Source organism: Formica exsecta, unplaced genomic scaffold (genome assembly GCF_003651465.1).
Source record: "Formica exsecta isolate Colony F162 unplaced genomic scaffold, ASM365146v1 scaffold425, whole genome shotgun sequence".
In the NCBI taxonomy this organism is placed as follows: domain Eukaryota; kingdom Metazoa; phylum Arthropoda; class Insecta; order Hymenoptera; family Formicidae; genus Formica; species Formica exsecta.
The window spans coordinates 1,306,765-1,329,968 of NW_021851492.1; the positions used below are offsets into that span (position 1 = coordinate 1,306,765).

The 23,204-nt window shown below is 39.1% G+C and overlaps 3 protein-coding genes and 1 non-coding gene across 10 annotated transcripts in view; 2 read left to right on the forward strand and 2 right to left on the reverse strand.

Moving 5' to 3' along the window:
- Nucleotides 1–7,451, forward strand: part of LOC115240340 — a 13,387-nt gene extending 5,936 nt beyond the window's left edge. The window contains exons 2-8 of the mRNA XM_029815425.1: nucleotides 494–714; nucleotides 2,161–2,261; nucleotides 2,481–2,629; nucleotides 3,336–3,584; nucleotides 3,770–4,274; nucleotides 4,547–5,062; nucleotides 6,487–7,451. Coding sequence (XP_029671285.1) covers nucleotides 627–714; nucleotides 2,161–2,261; nucleotides 2,481–2,629; nucleotides 3,336–3,584; nucleotides 3,770–4,274; nucleotides 4,547–5,062; nucleotides 6,487–6,927 — 2,049 coding nt within the window. The 5' untranslated portion in view covers nucleotides 494–626 and the 3' untranslated portion in view covers nucleotides 6,928–7,451. The remainder of the gene's footprint in view (nucleotides 1–493; nucleotides 715–2,160; nucleotides 2,262–2,480; nucleotides 2,630–3,335; nucleotides 3,585–3,769; nucleotides 4,275–4,546; nucleotides 5,063–6,486) is intronic.
- Nucleotides 7,060–7,131, reverse strand: Trnaq-cug. The gene has a single exon. It is a non-coding gene; the product is annotated as a tRNA-Gln (tRNA).
- A 781-nt stretch (nucleotides 7,452–8,232) lies between the features above and the next one.
- On the forward strand, nucleotides 8,233–10,029 carry LOC115240367. Its single transcript, XM_029815485.1, has 3 exons — nucleotides 8,233–8,530; nucleotides 9,026–9,148; nucleotides 9,230–10,029. The coding sequence occupies exons 1-3, from the start codon at nucleotides 8,361–8,363 to the stop codon at nucleotides 9,405–9,407; spliced, it is 471 nt and encodes a 156-aa protein (XP_029671345.1). The 5' UTR covers nucleotides 8,233–8,360; the 3' UTR covers nucleotides 9,408–10,029.
- A 1,583-nt stretch (nucleotides 10,030–11,612) lies between these two features.
- LOC115240366 (zinc transporter ZIP1-like) overlaps nucleotides 11,613–23,204 on the reverse strand; it is a 19,363-nt gene continuing 7,771 nt past the window's right edge. For 5 of the 7 annotated variants that reach the window (XM_029815480.1, XM_029815481.1, XM_029815482.1 and 2 more), the window contains 5 exons: nucleotides 22,907–23,074; nucleotides 22,656–22,805; nucleotides 21,772–21,979; nucleotides 21,422–21,548; nucleotides 11,613–12,660 (listed from right to left, as the gene is read on the reverse strand). In XM_029815480.1, coding sequence (XP_029671340.1) covers nucleotides 12,416–12,660; nucleotides 21,422–21,548; nucleotides 21,772–21,979; nucleotides 22,656–22,805; nucleotides 22,907–23,074 — 898 coding nt within the window. In that variant the 3' untranslated portion in view covers nucleotides 11,613–12,415. Of the gene's footprint in view, nucleotides 12,661–15,941; nucleotides 17,098–18,249; nucleotides 20,785–21,421; nucleotides 21,549–21,771; nucleotides 21,980–22,655; nucleotides 22,806–22,906; nucleotides 23,075–23,204 lie in introns of those variants that run through there. The other 2 variants (XM_029815478.1, XM_029815479.1) reach the window with 2 other exon arrangements.

The window sequence follows — 23,204 nt, forward strand, 5'->3', positions numbered from 1 at the left end:
AGAGAGACAGAGAAAGAAAGAGAAATCTCGGGAAGTTCTTAAAGACCGGGGCCATTTCTTCGGAAGGGATCACTGGCCGTGACTTGTCTCCCTTCGAGACGGCTTCAAGAACTTTGGAATTTTTCGTTTCCACGGAGTTGCAAAAGCTCGCGTCTGGCTTACATGTATATCCTTGGTTCCTTCTCTACCCGCTTATCCACCCGCCATCCTTCAACTTGATTCAGCCTTTTATTTTTACACCGCTCGTCTCCTCCCGTGAGAGAAGAAGATACGCCGAATGAATCCTAAATGAGTAGACGAATTAGAAAGGAGGTGGAAACTACGAACTCTTAATTCTCGGTGTCAGTCTCCATCGTCTTTATGATCGTTTGAAATTAATTTCCATTTCACGTCTTATATATTCAAGGAAGAGGATGAATAACTGAGAGTTAATGATTGCCGTAATCGCGTGAGATAAGTTTTCGACGTCGCGTCATCGTTTTTCATTTCGCAGATAAGACGTACCTCTCGACAGTCGCCTTTATGAAGGGTGGTGGGTCTTCACGATGAAGATGAAGAGAAAATGAGTAAAACCGGAAGACGAGACGACGCAGGGAGGACGTGAAATAGGACAAACCGCGGCGAAGATGAGATACGAAACTGCCCTGTACCTGCTCTCGCTGCTGATCCTGTCGTTCAATGATCCTTCGTGGGGGGCTTCCGCCGAGATCAGAGGTTTGCCAATCGATTAATGTTTATTCGTCAATTAATTGCTATAATAAATTAGATATTATCGGTTTATAAAAATTGATAATATTATGATTTTCTTCATAAAAAAATAATTATTTAAAAAAATATATAAACTTTTTTCAAATATAATGACGTTATTTTTATCATCATACAAATATGTTCGAATAACCGGGGATGATTCGTGGATGATTCGATAGAGGAGAAGCTGCAATCCCGGTAGAAGCTTCGACGAGAATGAAATTGCCTAGCTTAATGAAGCACGAGGGGCGAAACTTCATGGAGAAAGAACGTTAATCACCTTTGTAATGGAATAACATTCGCCTAGATGGAGGGACAACGTATTTAGCGCCATCGTTAAGGTCGCCGCTCGCGCGGGAGGGAAAGGGGGGAGTGAGGGAGAGACTATCTTTATGTTACATAAAACAAAAGATCGAAAATCAAGATCGAGCATAGAAATAATTCATACATTATTTATAGCGATAATGAAATAAAAATAAACGCTTTCTCACGTGTTTTCCTCGTATTCGATGCATCAAAGGAGTCGTTAGTTTATGACTATTCATGTCCCTCGTAACGAGAAGACCGTCGCATACAGAAGCTATCGCCCGAGGATACTTCATGTAATTAATTGTATGCATTGTCACGCGTTTGTGATATGGATAGCCTCTGCAATGGTCGTATACTACTCGTATTGTAGTAGATGTTAAATATACGTACATTTCTTGAGAAATATATGATACAATTTATATCACAAACAAAACGAAGAAAAAATATATCGGAATAAAAACATATGTATTAATTGAAAGAGACAACAAAGAAATGTGATTATATATACATATTATTTTACTTGTATTCACACAAAATAATATGCTTTTGTCGTATTCAAGATTAACATTCCCGATGCGTGCGTTCTGCAATTTAATCAAAAGTGTTGTGGAATGCGAGAATTGAACGATATCGATCAGACACGAGATATATAAGCGTAAAATTAAAATAAAATTAAGATGACAAATATAGCCGAGAGTTGAGAAGTACACAGAAGCATCCGGGACACGAAACTTCATTTCAGTGAGATCGCCGACATCAATGGCAATTAATTAGCCGGTAAACTCTGAGTAATTTCATCAGTCCGGTGCAGTGGAGGGTCGTTGAATAAATAAGGTCGTGTTGTCATCGGAAATACCGGGGGCGGCGTTTCGATAACCATTTCTCGCAACGTCTTGTCCTCCTCTGCGAAATAAATTTATTTGAGCGAGATCGATTCTGAGACCCCAAGGGTCTGAGAGTCTTACGGAAGGGCCAAAGAGAAATGAACGAAAGATTGTTGGGGAGTAGCTGAACGATCAATCCGAATTTCATCTTATCCAAAATATCTATTTATTGCTATTACACACGGTTTTTAAATAGCATTTTATTTTTCGCATTACATAGGATGCAATCGCACTATCAGAAATTCGGTCGGCTGGATTCGCTGGACAGGACGAATGGGCCGATGCATTGTGCGAATTAGAGCGCCTTTAAGAGATCCACAGGTTAATACTTAACATAAATCACTGTTATAATTATTTCTGATGTTTTACCATAATTTTTCAATTTGTAATTTGCAATAAAAATAATCTATATAATAATATAAAAAATTTACAATAAATCGAGAAATATAGAAAATACAAGTAATAAAAAATAACATAAGAATTGAAGTAGGTAATTAAGAAGTAGCGAAATTAATCGATAATTAATTAAATTTGTTGTAGGTGATTGAGGTAAAGGTCAGAAGATTGCAGGTGGGTTTCCTGAAGGAAGCTCGATGCGAGGGAGCGTATTTTCAGTTCTCGGACAGCGCGGACGATCCTGACGACGAGACAGGTCGATATTGCGGCCACGTGACCGGGAACGTTACGAGGTACTTTATTCTTCTCATACATCTTGTCTCGTTCTTGATTCTCTCAGATTCTCGCCGCTGATATTATAAAATCACATATGTTTTTCACGCAGGCTATTTCTGCGACGTGGTCCCTAAATAGCATTTTATTTTTCGCATTACATAGGATGCAATCGCACTATCAGAAATTCGGTCGGCTGGATTCGCTGGACAGGACGAATGGGCCGATGCATTGTGCGAATTAGAGCGCCTTTAAGAGATCCACAGGTTAATACTTAACATAAATCACTGTTATAATTATTTCTGATGTTTTACCATAATTTTTCAATTTGTAATTTGCAATAAAAATAATCTATATAATAATATAAAAAATTTACAATAAATCGAGAAATATAGAAAATACAAGTAATAAAAAATAACATAAGAATTGAAGTAGGTAATTAAGAAGTAGCGAAATTAATCGATAATTAATTAAATTTGTTGTAGGTGATTGAGGTAAAGGTCAGAAGATTGCAGGTGGGTTTCCTGAAGGAAGCTCGATGCGAGGGAGCGTATTTTCAGTTCTCGGACAGCGCGGACGATCCTGACGACGAGACAGGTCGATATTGCGGCCACGTGACCGGGAACGTTACGAGGTACTTTATTCTTCTCATACATCTTGTCTCGTTCTTGATTCTCTCAGATTCTCGCCGCTGATATTATAAAATCACATATGTTTTTCACGCAGGCTATTTCTGCGACGTGGTCCGGATCTAACTATCACTTTGTCGTCGGACGCGCATTTTGCATCGGCGAACCCAGTCGTCTTCTCCGCGCAGTTCTCCATCCTGCCAGCACGCCTGGCGGTCGAACGTCATCGCGGTTACTCATCATCCTCGTCGCCCACGTGCCCTATGGAGTGCACCGTACGCAACGAGCGCAGATCCTGCAGACTGACCTCGCCAGGCTATCCCAGCGTCTATCCACGTGGAATTAGGTGCGCACGAATCACTAATAAAGTTGCTGATCTTTGCCGAAGTTCCGGAATCAGAAATTCGCCCATATAAATTTTATCGTTTTATCAAATAGTGTCGAACGTTAGATGAAAATGAAAAATGAAATGCTAAATTTTTATCGGTTACATCGATATCAGTCGTATATCGAAATTATTCTTACACACAGATGCAGGATTGCTTTGGAGTCGAGCGCCGGTCGCTTCAGGATAGGCGGTCAGCCGGAGGACCTTTTCGACTTGATGAACTACAGCGATCAAGAGAGTTGTCAAATAGAAGATTGCGAGGACTCCCTAGAGTCTGAGGGACTCGCTGGATCGTCATTCTCGGCCCTCGCGAGGGTCACGAGGAGCCGGGATCGTTTCCTAGCGGATGAATCTATTATCGGGGACGATCGATCGAGGAACGAACACAACTGTCGAACGAGACGCAGCACGGAAACGAATAGACAATTAACGAGGCGGAGGCACTACGAGAAGAAAGCGACACGATGGTACGGAGACAGGCAATATCATCACAAAGAGCCGCCGAATAGGCCTGGCACGAGCGAGCCGAGACTTCGCATAAAATCAATGCGTTCGAAGATAACGAGGCAGGACCAACGGAGGGTCGTTTCGAACCGTTATCTCAATGGCGACCCTGAAAGGCCGAATGAGACGTTCGGTAGCACGACGGTAAGTAACTCGTTCAAGCAGAAAAGAGGGGTATTAGCGAGCTTTCGCTAATATAACTTTTCTGTACAAATTATATTACTTACGCACAAGTATATTTGCAATAAAAATTAAATAGTTTTATTATTATTAATTACTATTCTAATTGTTCAATTACTCGATTTTAAATTTTATTTTGATCATTACATAATTGCGAGTATTACGTATTTATTAATTATATTTCCGCATCTATATTTGCTCTTTTGTGATAGATATATCTTGTATAATTTATTAAGGTATCAAAGTACAAATATCCCGGAAATGACCGATCATCGGACAACATCACGTGCGATGGCGGCGATTATCTCGCGCTGCTGGAAAACGTGAATGGGAAGATCCTCGAGATCTCCAAGTTCTGCGGCAGCGGCCGTGTACCGCGTATCTATTCGCGCGGGAGGAACGTGATCCTGGAGTTCTTCGCCCGAAAGGACGGCACTGTGACACACGACGGTTTTCAAGTGACCCTGCAGGAAGAACACGTCTCGCAAGAAACGAAACACGCGAGATGCGAGTTTGTGTACAGAAGCTCCCGGCGTAACAGCAGGGAGAACATCAGATCTCCGCGGAGCTGGTATCCGCCCAATACCGTATGCACTTACAAGTTTCTCGGTAGAACCACGGAAAAGGTTTCCGTTCACATAAAGATTCTTAGAAACGAGCTCGACCACGAAAAATCAGAGACTAACAATAAACGAAACTTTAGCCTCAACTATTGCCCGGGGAATGAAATCACTGTTTATAACGGAGCACAGGTAATTTTTATTTGTATTTTAATCACTTTTCTCAAGTTATACAAATCAACAAGCGTTTATAAAAATTCATCCTGCGAGAGTCAATTTCTAATCTTTGATATCTCTTAATAATGCACAGATAAATACATCTTAATTACTGATAATTAGATGGATACATGAATGAAAAATAGTAAAAGAAAAATCGATAATTTTATATGACCGATTTTTTTTATTTAAAAGGTTAAACAATTTGAATAATATGAAATTCTAAGAATTAATAAAAAAATTTAACAAACTCTTATCTTTACTAAATAACTTCTTATCCAATTTATTTTTAAATTTATCTATTATTTTCACGAGATTATTCTGTCAAGTTCCGAGACGGCTGCGTCTTAAAAATCGACAACAATTTGCAGGTGAATGGCAGCTTCCTGATGTGGTCCTATTGCGATGTGTCTCACTGGGACATCAACAACATCCAAGTACCTTTGACGTCTAGCGGAAACGAATTATTGATCCAGTACTACAGCGCCAAAGGGTCCTATGATGGTCAGGGATTTACTTACGCCATCGGACAACATCACGTGCGATGGCGGCGATTATCTCGCGCTGCTGGAAAACGTGAATGGGAAGATCCTCGAGATCTCCAAGTTCTGCGGCAGCGGCCGTGTACCGCGTATCTATTCGCGCGGGAGGAACGTGATCCTGGAGTTCTTCGCCCGAAAGGACGGCACTGTGACACACGACGGTTTTCAAGTGACCCTGCAGGAAGAACACGTCTCGCAAGAAACGAAACACGCGAGATGCGAGTTTGTGTACAGAAGCTCCCGGCGTAACAGCAGGGAGAACATCAGATCTCCGCGGAGCTGGTATCCGCCCAATACCGTATGCACTTACAAGTTTCTCGGTAGAACCACGGAAAAGGTTTCCGTTCACATAAAGATTCTTAGAAACGAGCTCGACCACGAAAAATCAGAGACTAACAATAAACGAAACTTTAGCCTCAACTATTGCCCGGGGAATGAAATCACTGTTTATAACGGAGCACAGGTAATTTTTATTTGTATTTTAATCACTTTTCTCAAGTTATACAAATCAACAAGCGTTTATAAAAATTCATCCTGCGAGAGTCAATTTCTAATCTTTGATATCTCTTAATAATGCACAGATAAATACATCTTAATTACTGATAATTAGATGGATACATGAATGAAAAATAGTAAAAGAAAAATCGATAATTTTATATGACCGATTTTTTTTATTTAAAAGGTTAAACAATTTGAATAATATGAAATTCTAAGAATTAATAAAAAAATTTAACAAACTCTTATCTTTACTAAATAACTTCTTATCCAATTTATTTTTAAATTTATCTATTATTTTCACGAGATTATTCTGTCAAGTTCCGAGACGGCTGCGTCTTAAAAATCGACAACAATTTGCAGGTGAATGGCAGCTTCCTGATGTGGTCCTATTGCGATGTGTCTCACTGGGACATCAACAACATCCAAGTACCTTTGACGTCTAGCGGAAACGAATTATTGATCCAGTACTACAGCGCCAAAGGGTCCTATGATGGTCAGGGATTTACTTACGCCGTATCCTACCGATTTGTCAAAAAGGAGCAAAACTTCACCGGGACGAAGCGCAAATATAAATCAATCTCGTTGAGACCCGTCAACCTGTCGACTCTCAACCTCAATGACACCGATGCCGATTACGAATGCGACAATAGAATCGGCACGTTCAAAAATTGGTTTGCGGTACTGATGGTCTTTGGAGTAGTGTCCTTCGTCGGGGCTGTCGTTACGATAGTCACCCTGACAGCCAAATGCTTGAAAATCAGATCCGCCGAGAAGAAACTTTTGCAAAATACAAAACAGTAACGTAACAAAGTTTCATGTTACTGATTAATAATGTAATTAAAAGCGATCTCAGGAATTCGTTTGAGAGATGAAGATATTGAAATTTCGAAACTTGAAACCTCGCGTTGAAATGGCAAAAATAAAACTCTACTAAGGTCCCACCGAGACTTGAACTCGGATCGCTGGATTCAGAGTCCAGAGTGCTAACCATTACACCATGGGACCTTGGTACTTTTTCTACGAACAATTAAACGGCACATGTAAATATTTGCGAAAAAATATCATGAGAAGCTGTTAAAAGACGATTAGACTCATAGACGAATCACGATAGAGAGACTAATTTAATATCGTGTCAACGTCTTCTTGACATATTTGACGGCAAAGGAGATTTTTCTCTTCTTGATAAATAGAGAATAATGTACAACTAATGTATATCGAACTGAATTTTTATACGTAACATAAGAAACAATAATAAATCATAATAAAGTATGTATAATATAAGCAGACGATAAACGGGCAAAATTATCAATTACTAGTGCTAATAATTATACATGTGATAGTCTTTTTTTTTTATTCTACAATATATTTATATATTGTACGTGAAAAGATCTCACTGTCCAAAACTATATATATCTCGCAAAGAGAGAAAAAACTGATGTTTATTATTTTTGAATTACGTATGCACGATTTTAACAGTATCAAAAAAGAAAAATTAAAACAATTATTGAAAAGCAATTAAGATAATTATTTTGCAGTAAACAATATTGCGAAAGAAGATAACGCGGATTTTTTTTCTTCAATAATTGAGATAAATTACTTATTGTTAGATATGAAAGACACGCGCGGCAACCCGTTATACATACATACATAGCATCGACTGTTGGATATCACAAATTTCTCGCAAGTACAAAATTTCTTATGCAAAAAATACAAGGTATGTCCCATTCCAATAATTATCAAACTGAGAGAAACGAAGAAGCAAAAAACGTTAATAGCGTTGCTAATTATTTGAAAATTTTCCAATTAAAATACAAATGCGAGGACTATAAATCGACTTTACATTTATTTATTTATAAGTGTTTTTTAATAAATAATTCCTACAAATACAGGTTTTATTAATACATACAACAGACTAAACGAAGACAAAAAAAAAAGCGCGGATAATTATATAAAACACAATTTTTTTATATATAACATATATATTCAGGCATTCTCACTTCGTCGGTAACATCATATATGTGCGATTGCCGGTACGTTACCGACTGTGTACCGCTAGTGGGTTCTTTCTCGCGCCTGCGCGGCGCTGCGGTAGCGAACGCAGCGACTCATGTATGCACGCTCTACGCAACGTTATAGGTTATAGGCATAGGAGCAAAGTCGCGTCGAGACAACGTCTACATATCTCTGTACATTATCTTTAAACAAGTTCGACACTCGTGGAACGCTTGACGAAGATGGCCCGCGCGGATGGAAGTGGTGATGCCGATTGTAGTTCGATCATGAAGAAACTCGGCCTGCAACCTATCACACGATGCAGCCTCGCCAAGTTCTACGTGCCGGCATTCGGCACCGCCTCGTATACCGCGATGTCCATGAATGTCATGAACCCGAGCCTCGTCGTCAAGTAAGTAGACAATCCGTACGGACATTCCGGCTATTATTCGTGCGTATAATACACGTAATGTACGATTAATTATTGTCGAAACAAAGTGTAACCTGACGACGAATCTCTCTCTCTCTCTCTCTCTCTCTCTCTCTCTTCTCCGCTTATTACGTAATTCCGATCACATGCAATTTATTGCGTGTCGTTGCGATAGATGAATCTTCGATGTCATGGATCTTAACGCGATCAAAATAGATGTATCTTTGTACTTCGATGTACGATCGACATAGAATGTCTCTCGAAGCGAGATAAACATGTAAATAAATAATGTAACAGAGAGTAGAAAAACGAATGGAACAAATATATAAAAACTAGAGATGTAAGAGTTTGAGGATTGAAGAATCAAAAGTTCTAAAGATTCAAGTATCTAAAGATTTAATTATGAAAAAAATAAAGATTTGTTTTTATTGTGCTATCGAGAGAAAGGACAGTCAATAACGCTGTTTGTCTTTTCAGAGTATTTCCAAAAAGGGACATTACAAATGTCTTATTGGTTGGTACCCTAGTTGGCACCGGATCGTATATCTACACACGTGAGCATGTAAAAAGTGCGCCACAGTCTATAAGAATTTTGTACAGGTAAGAACTAACATTGATGATACACACAAATGCAATATATTTATCGAATTATATTTCTTATTTGTCGAATTTATCTTTTAGTGTTACCGGTGCGGTATTATTGAGCTTGGGATCCGTTTTGATGTGGGCGGTGATACGTTCTGTAGTGCCGCCAAGTCCTACCATTTGTACGATAGCTGGTATCGGCACTGGAGTGGCACTTCTCAAAATTGGCTCGAGCTATCTCGAGTTTGTCGACAAGCAAATAGCGAAAAAGTAGGCTGTTTCTGTTATATGCTTTCTGTTTTCTCTTTTTTTAATTTCAAATTTGTATTTTAAATTATTATGGAAAGAAATTGTGTTGAACAAAACGATACTTTAAAATAATATTGAATTTTGACTGAAATTTCTACAGACGCAAATTATACGAAAGTATATCATCCTTTTTACCAAAACTTTCATATTTACGTGATTACGTATTTACATGAGAGGTTACAAAAAAGGGGATGAGAAATGTAAGTCAATATTTTCATGAAAGCTCGAATTATCATATTGTACAAACTTGCGCTATCAGCAATTCCAGTGTTGATAAATTTTTTCGTCTGCTAGTGAATGTGTTAAGCATTTGCTACTTTTTGCTCCTCGACACACCGACAATGTTACCGATATTTGATAAATTGTTAATTACGCAAGATATATTTGCAATATGCACGCACTTTGTGAACTTATTAGAGAAATTCCGGAAAAAAATATCGCAAGGATCGAACGAATGTATTTACATTTAGTTGCGGATAATTCCGGAAAATACGTGCGTCGTATGTTTTGTAAACTGTACAGCATTCACATAAGGATGCATTGTGTAGATAAATGTCACCATAAATATATACGAATATATGAACCGTATGTGACACAAATTCAAATCTACAGGAAAAAAAAGGCATGTTAACACTTACCTTATCTGAAAATTCCATCGACATCCGCATCTCTCATATACTCCTACCGTAAAAATAAGATATAGATAATATCGAGATTTTAACCTGTCGGTATAAAAATTTATTGCGATTAACTGCGCAAATTATCCTAGAACTGATTAAAAAGACACGACAATCTTTAGACAAGTTTCTTGTTCTTTACTTATTAAGAGAATTTGAAAATATGTATGTAAAAATTGAAAATGTTGTAAAGCTCGTTTATTGCAACGGAACGGCTAGTAAACGGCAGCTTACTATCCCTCCTCATTGCCCGCCGCGTTTCGCTGAAATATGTTTGTTTCGTCAAGCTATTATCATTTATTTATGCGTGCTATTGCACTCTCGGGCAATCGAGGCAAGTACCGAGTCAGATAAAGCCTCCCGACGAATGCAAACAAACGACTCGTTGCAATGTTTCGCATACTCAAGCAATCACGATTAACAAGTCAATCTCGTTAATAAAAGAAGTTCTAGTTAAGAATAATTATATTACGCGGTAAATAAATAATGAAACTCTAATATGCGTCGATACTATCAAAATCGCACATGCGAAATGCGAAAGTCCGAGTTTCGCATTCGAGGGTCGCTCTTCAACCATGAAGCGCATCCTGTTCGCCAATCGCAATTAAATGCGATTGACACGAAGGCTCGGATCTCGATATCTTATCCTGTGCGACACACATTATGTGTTGTCATAAAGCATTGAAATTATGCGATAAATTATCTTATTTTTGAGAAAAAGAGAGAATAGAGATGATGTCCCGTACATTGAAAGTTAAAGATGTATGACAGCGTTTTATTGAGGCTTTTTATACAGTCGTTGTCCTATCTTTTACTTACGTACCCCTAACAATTAAGAATAAATTTTCCCTTAGCACATTGAGCGTCGAATAGCATTTTTGTTCAGAAACTAAACTCAGCGGATAAGACTTTATTTTTCATTTATAATTCACGAATTATAAATGCTTAAAATATAGAAAATTAGTAATTTGCGACATATGTATGTGTATATATGTGATGAGTTTTTTTAATACATTTTTATTAAAAAAACACTCATTCCATAATTAAACACAGATGGAAAACACTCACTAGGGCAAGGATATTCTGGATGTACACAGTCGACTGCTGTACAGTGCCTCGCTGTGTCTTGTTGCAATCGCTATTGTTTCTTTGCATCGCAGACAATGATACGGCATGCTTTCCAACAATAGTCAGTCGCGACGCGAAATCCGACGATGATTACGAAAGCATTTCATCCTGAAGCGAGTTTGAAAAACGCACACACATCGTAATTTATTTATTCAGATAATAATTTAATCGCGAAGAAAGAAAATGTCTCGCTGAAAAACATTTTATTACTCTTCAAGAAATAATATCGATATGATTGCCGTTTGATATAAAAATTGATTCCTCTAAAAAATATATGGCAAATATTTGAAAAATTATAGTATGTATAAAAGATCTATCGATCTATGCTTTATTTCTGTTGGGGGTAGAAAAAAATGTGACACTTGTAGTATAAAAAAATATTGCTATAATTTATTAAATTTTTTATACAAATACGACGTATTTGGTTCCGTCGAATAATTAGGAAACTAATGGATCTGCTCGTGACAAGTTCAGCGTCCGTATTTTTCTTTCTTTACGTATTTTTATCGAGAAGAAAATGCTTAAATGCTAAAACGCTCTGTCCGATATTATTAATAAATATTTTCAGCACTTGCGTGAAAAGTTTCGTTAAAGGCACTTAAACAATATACATAATTAAACACTTATTTATTATCGTATCTAAAAAAACACAAAAAATAACTGTTGCACCGAGGTCGGAACGAATACAGATATGTACATGTACGTGAAAGTCTTTTCCCATTGCAAATCTTTGAGCGAGAAACTCTTCGGAAGTCAAGTCGAAATATGTCAGGGCATCCATAACTTCTTTTTTTACAGTTTCCGCGATCGGAGCAGCGGTAAAAAAGGACATCTCTCTCTTGTCGAATATATATTACATACAACATGCAACGTGCAATACGAATCTTCCGTTGTCACATCACGTCCGGAACAGAATCAATCACAATCGACATGTAGATCCATGCATGTAAAAAAATCTATCATTTCTCCGGCTCCGTTTCGTTTTCTCTCTGTTTCATTTCCATTTTGTCAAAATGGATGGAAAAATAGATGAAAAATGTCTCTCTCTCCTTGGCAGAGACAGCATCGTGATCCGTCGAGATTTTCGAGAGATCCTCGATGCGCTGAATCTCTTGCCGAAGAGGATCCAACCGTGAAGCATAGAATTCGCGGAAATGCATGTCGATCCCTAACTGTGATGAGGATGCAATGTGCTGGTCTCGTGGATATCCCTCGGCCGTAACGTCGTCGTCGAAGATGTGAGAGCGTTGGAGAGGGCCTCGGCAATGCTATCGGTCACTTTGTCGATCGCTTCTGTTACGACGCGATGCTTGTGATCTTGCTCATGGTCGTGATCGTGGTCGTGGTCCTCCTCCTCCTCCGCGTTAGAATGTCCGTGACCCTGGCCGTGATCGTGGCTGTGCGAATGAGCGGCTATAAAAAGAAAGTGCGGACGTTTGGCGATTTTTAGTCATCGTATAGTTCTAATTTTTTTAATAAAAAAATTAAACCTGTAGACGGAAATCTATAAATTGCGATAAACTTCAAGATAGAATTCTATTTACAATTTTATGTGCGGCATATCTTAATGTGTGTATTTCCCGATATGTATTGTTTATATTACATGTGACACATAAAATTATAAATAAAATTATGTAAATTTTCTCGAAAATGTGTTTTCAAAATAACCCGTCGTATAAGGTACAATGACGTTAAATATTGCTTCGTTAGGCTCAACTAGTATTGGTCGAAAGTACCTAATTAACGATAACGGCCTGGTACGGCATCGCTCCGTCGAATAAAGTGTCTAAAGTCTAAAGGAAAGCTCTATGTCTATAATAGCGACCGATGATTTCGATGACCAGTGAGTTGGCCTCGATATTGTCAATTATCTAGGCTAACAATAATATTAATTGGTAATAAATTATTAGAATCTTCTCGAAATAATAGATTGTTTTTTTCGTAATACGGTTATATATAGAGTGAATAATTTGTCGTGCATCTGATTGCGTCCGTTTCCACTCTTCCCCATCTGTCCTCCTTATTTCCCTTGTAATTGACGTGCGCGGACACAAAATTCTCCAGATGACGCTTGAACAAACGGCTGCGATTTCGTCATCACGAAATGCGTTAAACCTGCGTTTGAGAAAGCCGTCGAAAGTCGGTCGGATCGTCCATCGACCTACACGTTCTCGGGTCATTGCCATTGGGTGGAGAGAGAAAGCCTCAAGATATACATAACGGGCAGATATCTTTTACGAGAGATCGATCCAATTCTGTCTTTTAAACTGACGCGACGGCTGTTTGAATTAATATGACACAATGACATTCCTTCCTGGCGTTTGTTACGTGAAAAAAAAAAAAATGGCAGGATGCGTCTTGGAAGAAGTGGGTTGTTGCCGCATGCAATTTGCCAATCATATGGCAGCCGACGCGAGTTGTGTAAAAGTTCACGTCTCGCGCAGTCACGTAGGACTAACACGCGAAGTTCGTATATTTTATACGTATAGGATAAATGCTCCAATAGACCGTTAATTTAATAGGTATTAGAATAAAGAGAGTGTGTAAATTTAATTTTTTCAGATATATATACAAAATATTTAATATTATGTATATAATATTTTATATTATATATATATATATACATATAAATAAAAGTGTATTTTTATACATAATTTTTCATATATATTATGTAATTTATATGTATATCTATAATTCTGAATATTAATTAATATTTGAAATTATATTAATATATTTTATGTTTTTTTTTTTATTTTTACGTTTTAATATTATTTTATAGAATAAATCACTCTCTCTGCTCTCTCTCTCTCTCTCTCTCTCTCTCTCTCTCTCTCTCTCTCTCTTTCTCTTTTTTTCTTTGTTAATAGAAAATATTAAACAACAACAAGTTTCAAACTGCGACTGAACTTTGCGTTTGCGCACTATCGTGAGAAGGTCAGAATGCAATTAAGATTATGTAATAACAAGCAGTGTATTTGCGAAGAGGTAATCGTTATTACGATCCACCTCTTCCCTACCTGCTGTTACTTTCTCGACGAAATGACAGTCGTGTAATTTATCGAGCGTTATTGAATATGTTAAAGTAATATACCATCGTGCGCGTGCGAATGATAATTTTCAAGTCCGCGCGAAACATGCACCGATACGAAAGTAGTCCGAGCATCGCATCAATAGTATTTAAATTAGATCTCGAATTTCCTCGGAAAATATTCGAAATTGATAGACATTTTTTTTTTTAATTTAAATATTCTCTGCACGAACAGAGAGATTAAATATTTTTTGTAGTATTTTTTTTTTTTTACTATATCGTGCATCAATGTTTAATACACTTCGTATGTTTATTGATCACGATTTAAGAATGAAATAAAAATTGATAGCGATTTATTAGAACAAATACGAATCCTCTTGACGACAAATCTCGAAGCGGAGACATTATTTTAATATAAGAGCACACAAAATAGAAATATTTCGTGCATTCTACAAATAATTCGTTTCACATTATTGCAATCTATTTGACGTCAGTTTTATCAGAACCATTAACCTTATTTCAATCGAAATAACAACGCAACAAAGTGACATCAATTATCAAAAAAAGTTTATCAGCTAGCGCTAGTCGTCGTTTCGAGGTTGAAATATTTCAACGTTTTATATACGTAGATATATACGCAAATATCTTTCGTCTGTTAATTAAATCGTCCGTTTGATTATGATATCAATGTTTAACAGTATAACGCTTCGATAAAATGTATGTTTTCTCGACATTAAGCTCTCTAAACGAAATATCGTTGCATGCGACGAGGATGTTGCCACCAGTTTCCGTTTCGAAATTTGCCCTGACCCTGACTTTTCAGTTGTAAGTTTGTCGGCAAATCGATAGATTAAACGAGAACTAACACGTGAAGTGTATCAAGGGCGTACCCGTAATAGGTTTGCACCGAGGCGAACGATCCTGCCAAAACCGGCTTGGCGATAACTATTATATTACAGATAATCCGCTGGACACGAATGACGTAAGGAAAACGCTCGAGGCGATTATGACAAATAGCAGATCCTCGTATTACGATTGACCGATACAACTTGACAGTTTTCGTATCGATCTGCATCTTTGGATCTCTCTCTTTAAAGAGAGAATGCTTTGCACATTCACCTCAAGAGAGAGATTCCTCGGTTTAATTATACTACGAAATTCTTTTTATGCCTTTGTTGTTGCAATAAGCTCGTGATGGCTGAATAGAATTCTTTTGTCATTTTGTGAGATGAATCTTTCCTAAACACAGTCTCGTCGATACGTGAAGAAATTCATTTTCATTTCAAATAAAATGTAAAAAATCAAGTATATTCGGGATTGAGAAATAACGAAGAAAAACAAGCTCGCTGGTCGTAAACAGTGATTTTAATATGAAAAGATATGAATTATCCAAGATAAGATAATCTCTTCATGGATAACAACGTACGTATATCGTCGCGGATCTGAAATGAGAAAATCGATGAGGAAGAGACGCCTGATGAATGGACTTTCACTCTCAATGGCAATAAATTTATGCGATTCCGCGTTTGAAAAGACACACGGAAATTCCCGCAATCACGCGAGAAGCCAAAGAGAAAAAGCGAAAACGTGTATGATGACAATAATAAATCTACCCGTCCGGTCGCGTTACGCTCCGATGCGCTATTCTTCCGGGAAATGGACTCACTGGCGATCTGCAAGCCCAGCATTAGCGCGAAGCCGACGATGATCGCGACCAGCTGCAACAGGCCGCTCTTCTCGTTCGCCCTTTCGCGCGCCAGCACTTCGAAGAACACCACGTAAAGCAGGGTGCCGGCCGCCATGCCCTGCAATATGGTAGGCGTTGGTCCCAGATTTTCACTGTCGTTCTTGAAATGGCTCAGCGCTAACCCGATCCCGATCCCAATCGGCGTCACCATAGAAAAGATGGATAGATATCCGAGGGTGGCTCGTGTGGACGCGCCGGCTACGTAGAGCTCCATCCCAACGCAGAAGGAGATGACCAGTTTGTGGGTCGCGATGGCAGCCGCTAAATAGACGACTGAGCTGATGGATGGTTCTAGCCCTACCGCCAGGCCCTCGAATATCGCGTGGAAGGACAGCGCGAGCACGGTCAGCAGACCTTGCACCGAAGTATTTTGCGTCATCGTGCCATGTTGATGTTGATGATGATGGTGGTGGTGGTGATGGTTGTGATCATGATGATGATTATGATGATGATGATGAGAATGATCCTGATGATGATGATGATGATGCCGAATTGGCGGGTAGTTCAATTCCGACATCGCCAGTTCTGGATCAGAACGCCTCTCGACGACCTGACGTCCTTCGTTCGATAACGCGGGGGACAGGACGAATATAGCCGGCAGGACCTTGTCGTCCTTGACCACATGATTGCGCAGTTCATCGAGCTGGATCTTGGATCGTTCCAAGCTCGTCCGGTTCTCCTTGTCCTCGTGATCGTCCTGATCCTTCCACGCGGCAGACCTTGTGGTGGATACGGTGGTAGTTGAGTCGCTTATGGTCGATGGGCCCGTCTGATTATTGTTGCATCTGCGCACCGATACGGTCCGGTAGAGCAGCGCCCCTGAAGATTCGGGTTTACCGGTGAGGACGGCGTGCACCGCCTCCTCGACCAGGTAGACGAGGAAGAAGCCACCGCAGAAGAGCAACTCTGCCAAACCGAGGGTGCCCAGAGTCGGCAGCTGACCGTTCGACTGATGCCTCTCGACGCTCTCGCGCACTTCCGGTGCCAGATGCAGGAACGTCGTGAACAGAAGCACTCCGCCGCCGAAGCAAAGCAACAGCGATGTCAAAAGACCCTGGAGACGATTTGCCGTTTGCTAGGATAAGAGTGCTCGGTATACAAATTCATCTCTACGGACTCCCCAACCGTTTCGGCATCGATTTTTCTTTAGGAAGAGGGCGAAAATTTTTATATATTTTTTATATATTTTCAGCATTAAATACTTTGAAGAATAAGATATTATTGTTTAATTAAAATAATAAAAATTTTAATATTAGATATAATATAAGTATTTTATATAAATACTGATATATATATACACACTTCAATATATTTGTTAATCTCTTGCTTACAGAGTAAAATTATTTTTCTGCAATTTTGTCAACAAATCTCTCGTCAACAAATGATACAGGAACGTATGATTATAATTACAATATACAATACTGTCTATTCAAGAGAGAGAGAACATTTATTATCTTTCTTTCTTATTAATTCTATACTAATCAATATAAAATAATAATATTTTATATTAATTGAAATAATAATCCGTTACACAGGTTACGAAAAGGTCAATGGATTGTTTACTTAAAATTTTACTTGCATTCACTGCTATCAGTTCTAATTAGGTGTATATATATATATGGCATTTGTAGCCAAATAATTAAGAAAAATCGAATAATTCCAGATAGTTTAGAGAATCCGTAGATGCAGATTGTAAAATACCGAGCACTCTGTATATCAATCAGCAGCTATTCCGGATGTGTTGCGATTACTTCATGATCGAACATCAATCTTACATTATTTACAAATATCATTTTTTTCTATTTCTGATTTCGATCAAATATAATAGTTTCTGTGCCGCTCCACAAACGTGTTTACATTATGCGCTAATTTGAAATCATAATATATACCCGCAAAATATTTGATGCAGAATTAATTGATATTCACGAATTCAAAATCGTAAGCTTGAATTAGCGGAAAAATAACCCGTGCAGCGCATAAATATCCAATGAATATCCAAGGATATCCGCTGCTGTCGAGAATAGATATCCAAGGACGTCCACTGAGTGTATCTCCGTTACGTCGATTATTTTCCCGCTAATTCGACCGGAGAGCAACGTGTTTGCTCGACATTTCTTAAGCGAGTCGAGTCGGCAAAAAGATAAAATATCCGGAAATGCTGCGAATCGATCAAAAAGAATTGGCGGTTCATCCGAGAGGATTTCCGCTCGGTTTTTCTCAAACGTACTTGTTTATTCGCCGCGGAGGTCGAGTCAACGCCCGGCAAAGATGCCGAAGTTGACGTGCTGGAACGATCAGAGGAGATCGGCCGAGAGTGTTTTCGAAGTCTTTTCTTGGCCCTGTAACGTCCCACTATCAACGGCAGGGTTCCCAGCACCAGAGAACCTAAACCGAGACCGATCATCGCGCCGATCTTTGACATCAGGAGGACGCTGGACGTCGTGTTCTCTTCCATATCGGACATCTTTTCAAGATGTGATAACGATATAATCAAGACTTTATCTCGACAGAAATAACTCAAGTTCAGTCTGTGAGTGTCTCTTGCTAAAGAATTTCGCAATTGCACTACGCCGATTATCTCGTCACCACTTCACCACCTCTCTCCTTCGCGCCTCCCCTGTCGACGACAAGTCTTGTCATCTCACGCTCCGTTCCCCGATTTTTCGACAAACTTTTCCAACGGCACGGACAATATCGTCGGCTAAAACTGACGAACGATTCTCCCGTTCGAAGCGAGCCGAGCGAGGGAAATCCACGCGCCGCGACGGCCGATCAGACACTATCTACTCCGGTCTCGACTCGACGAGAACTCGGCTCGATCGGATCCCTCGGCCGCCGCCTCGTCGTCTTACATAGTCCGAGCCGAGCGGCTTCCTGCCCACTCCCGCGACAGCTACGTCCCGTCCTTATCCATCCATCGTCCACTGGCGTGTACACGCTCGCTCTAGCACCTGGACGGTGACTGATCGCTCAGTGGCGTAAAATCAACGGTGGACCCCGAGCAGAAGGGAGGGCCGAGGAGGTCCGTGTCAGAGTGCAAGAGGGAAAGGTAAAGAGAACGGGGAAAGAAAAACAGAAACGAAATAAAGATAAGAAAAGAGATGATAAGATGAGGGAAAAAGAGGGAGTAGAACTAGAATGAAGTGAGAACGAAGAGCGAGAGAGATTGAAAATGAAGGAATGAAGATATACGATGGATGTGGAATTTGCACATCTTGGCGACATTCATCCTTTCTATATTTATGCCCTGCTTTCTTCGATAGTGTTTAACGATGTACGTATCAATGTTGATTGACAGAGGAATGAAAGAAGATCAATATCGACAACGAAAACTTTATCAGTGATTTAAATTTAACTCCAACGATCTTATCGCTCATAACAAAGGGTGAACAATCTTTCGAGTTGCCTGCTCTTTCACCTTTCGCAGGATGGGGCACCTTAAACATCGGTTACATCGCTGCAATTATTCTATGCCTGACGAACGGCAACGCATAACGCATTTTCCCTCCGCGGCGGACGCGGGCGTCTGTGCGTAGGCGCGTGTACAATACATACGCGTGGATGCGTGAATGAAAGAAATTGTCGACGATACTCGTCTACGTGCGCGAGCGGGGGGAGGGGGGGGGGACACGCGTGCTAACGTCACTTACGTCACGTCGTAATAAACATTTGCATCGCCGATTGGAAGATAAATCTTCCAAGAGTGTAACGAGGAAGACGAAGATTAAAGGATGATGGAGCGAAGAAATTGGAAGATTCTCGGATCAACCCTTCGACTTTGTGGAAGATTAATTTCAGTTTTATGTAAATAAATTTCTCCTTTCAATTTAATCCTATCTAATTTTCACAGCGTGTCAAGACACGGATGAGAAAATGTAAGAGGCACGTTGGTCGCTTTCGAAGCAAAAGGCGTGAATTTAGTCTAGCGATGTGGGCCAGCGACACGATCACGCCACCAAGTGATTATTCATCAGGCTCCGCGATACTTTCACCCTTCTGCGCGCGAAAAAGCGAGAGGATTCACGCCGCTCGATTTCGGACGCACCATTAAACATTGAATGTCGATTGTAAATCGTATAGTGCTCAACGAGCCGTGGAACGATCTCGTGATTTCGAGATCTCGATCGACGGCACGAGCCGCGGGTGTTCCCCCTGTGTATGTGTGTATACGTATGTTGTCAATTACGCCGATAAAGAAATAATAATCGACGAGCCTTGCCATTCACTTTCGCGATAGTTTTCAGGGTTCTTTTTTCTCTCCCCCTTCTCATACACGATCGCGAAGCATGAAGGATCGCTCGAAGGAAACCCTCCCCCTCCGGATTACTCAAGAATGGACAAAAAAAATAACGGCTATATTTTCTGGCGAGGTGAACTTTTTCAAGTCAACCTTACGAGAATTGTGTCTCGCATTGTGAATCATCATCGACAGGATGTCCTCTGCATATCGCGTGCCACATTCTCTTTTCTCTCTCTCTCTCTCTGTCCCTCTTTCTTCTGCTTCCCCTCTCTTCCTATGCGACTAATTTGCGACGCTCGACATTTCGAACGTTGGCCTGCGTTGGCCTCGACGTGCGCATCGTTCTTTCTCTCCCTTTTGATAGACAGAGAGAGAGAGAGAGAGAAAGAGCATCGTGATAAGTGACTGTTGACTAGTAATTAATTGCTCGCTGACAATCGATAAGTACCGACCATCACCTTTGACCTCGGCTACATGCTCGAAACATCATCCTCATTTTCAAGATTCGAAGCTTTCCCGTTTTCCCCGCATTCTCTTTATTTTCAATCGTCCATTCTCGCATTTGTTTATATATAAAATGTATTTTTATATATTTTTAAGATTTTTCTAAATTGTTGATATATGCATATTTTGTTTTAGGGGAAGAAAAGAATATTGTGCCTATTAGTAGAGCAAAAAAAATCTCCACATCGGTCGAAATCGACCTTAATTGAAAGCTCGTAAAGTTGAGTGATTATCAATTACGTGATCGATAACTACTGTTTTAGCATCTTATCGCTTTTCTTCGCTTAGCAACTAATCTTTTTATCGTATCGTATTCTGATTTTTCCGAGAGACTATGTGCGTTCTAAGAAAGATCAAATGTATATTCGACTTTTCATCAAATGCATACAAATATTTATGTATCTTTCTTATACTCATTATTTATCGTAACTTGATTACTTTCCAATATGTAATATTCTTATCTATAAAAATTCTCATGTTTATTCATTCAAAGAGACTATTCGTTCGAAGAATGTGCAAATATAGATCAAAGAAAGCGTGGAGATAGAGCATTTATTTTTACCGCGCTAAATATTTTATTTCTTATGTTCCGACTGTTATCGTTGAAGGAAAACCGTGCTAAAAATTAGTATAAGATAAAATTGTCTCTACTTACTTAACATCTGCAGACCAAACATTACGAGGAAACCGAAGAGAATCGAGATGTATTGTCCCAGTCCGGTTCGATGCTCCTGCAGAATCTCGAAGAACACTACGTAGAGCAAAGTGCCCGATGCCAATCCCTGCGAGGAGAAATTCAAAGATAAGTATATTTTCTCTCAAGTTCATACATTATGTAATTTTTATTATTCGATTAATCCACAGATAAATACATATTTCAACGATTACTCGAAATTTTTTCTTTAAAAACATACGCTGATAATTATCAGTTATTTTAAATCTTTGATACTCTTTATCTTAAATCGATATTCTTCAAACGGTGGTACTTGAAAAAAGTCGACTTGCCTGTAATATCACAGCCATTGGTCCACTGGCAGCCGCGCTTCCACCGCCAACTAGAGCCATTCCGATGCCGATTCCTATCGGTGACACCACGGCGAACGTGCACGTGTAAATTATTGACAGATACGGTCTGGTTCGGGAAGCGAGCAACTCTACGCCGATGCAAAAGGCTATAACGAATTTGTGGGACGCCACGGCGAGGAACATGTACCTGCGGAATCGTTCGATCAACATCAATTATAATAATTTAATAATTATAATTATAATTTTTTAAATCACAATTATATTTTTTTTTTTAATTGTTAGAATTATAATTTAGTTTCAGACTTAAGAGGATGCTGGATACCGACAGAATGCGAATATTAGTAGGATTGCAAAATATTTTTGTTGATTATAGATATCAACAAATCCTTTTCCATAATTAAAGTATACATAATAACGGAGTGCGGGGTTTATGATTTCATATGAAAAGTGAAAAAAAATTAAAAAATAACAGTTTTGTTATCGGCTTCTGCCGTCAACATTTACTTAATATAAAAAACCTGCAACCTGCACGTGCCTAACAAGTGAACTCCGCACTCGGCATTTTATCAAAGAGTATTAGTGAACTTCGAGAAGTGAGTTTAGAAGCTTTATAAAAAAGATTTTACTATGCAACATTTTGCACACCGAAATGTTTCTCACTAGGCTTTCAAATACATTTTCAAACGTTCACTTATATTCCTTCATGCATTTCCGAGTGGAGAGGTATCCTATTTTGCACGTACACACCGCAAAACCCTTATATTAAGCAAATATATAATTATTATGGCCGGTAAAACAGGACGGTCCGGCATCCTCTTAATCGCAATTAAAGATATATCCCACAAGGAGTAATTAGTAATTACCATACGTGACTCGCGGAGCTCTCTAGACCAATTGCAAGTCCCTCGAATAATTCGTGCACGGATAAGCCGAGTACTATTAATAATCCTCGCAGCGAACTTATCACAAAGTCGTCGTCGTCGTTTGTTATCACAGGTAAATGGCTGTGACCCCTGTAAATTAAAAGATTGTGTGAAATTTTCTTCGCGCTCGCGAAGTGTCGATACCACCGATGAAAATCGATATTTTTTGGGCTGAGAAAAAAATGGCTTACGTATGCGAATGACCGTGGTTGCTGACGCATGACGGTGTCACCTGGCCGTTTTCTACCAATTCGTTAGTGCTACGATTTATGTCTTTCTTGTCGGTTATCTGTCGCTCTACTTGTCTCTTCCTCAGGTACGTATGTACGGACTCCTCCACCAAATACATGATGAAGAACCTGCGGAAAAGGTTTGCGAAAAATCAATTTATTAATCCATCGTTAAAAAATAATGAAATTTAGGTATTTTATTGAAAAATATAGAGAGTAAGCAGTAAAATAATTAATAATATGATATATATATATATAT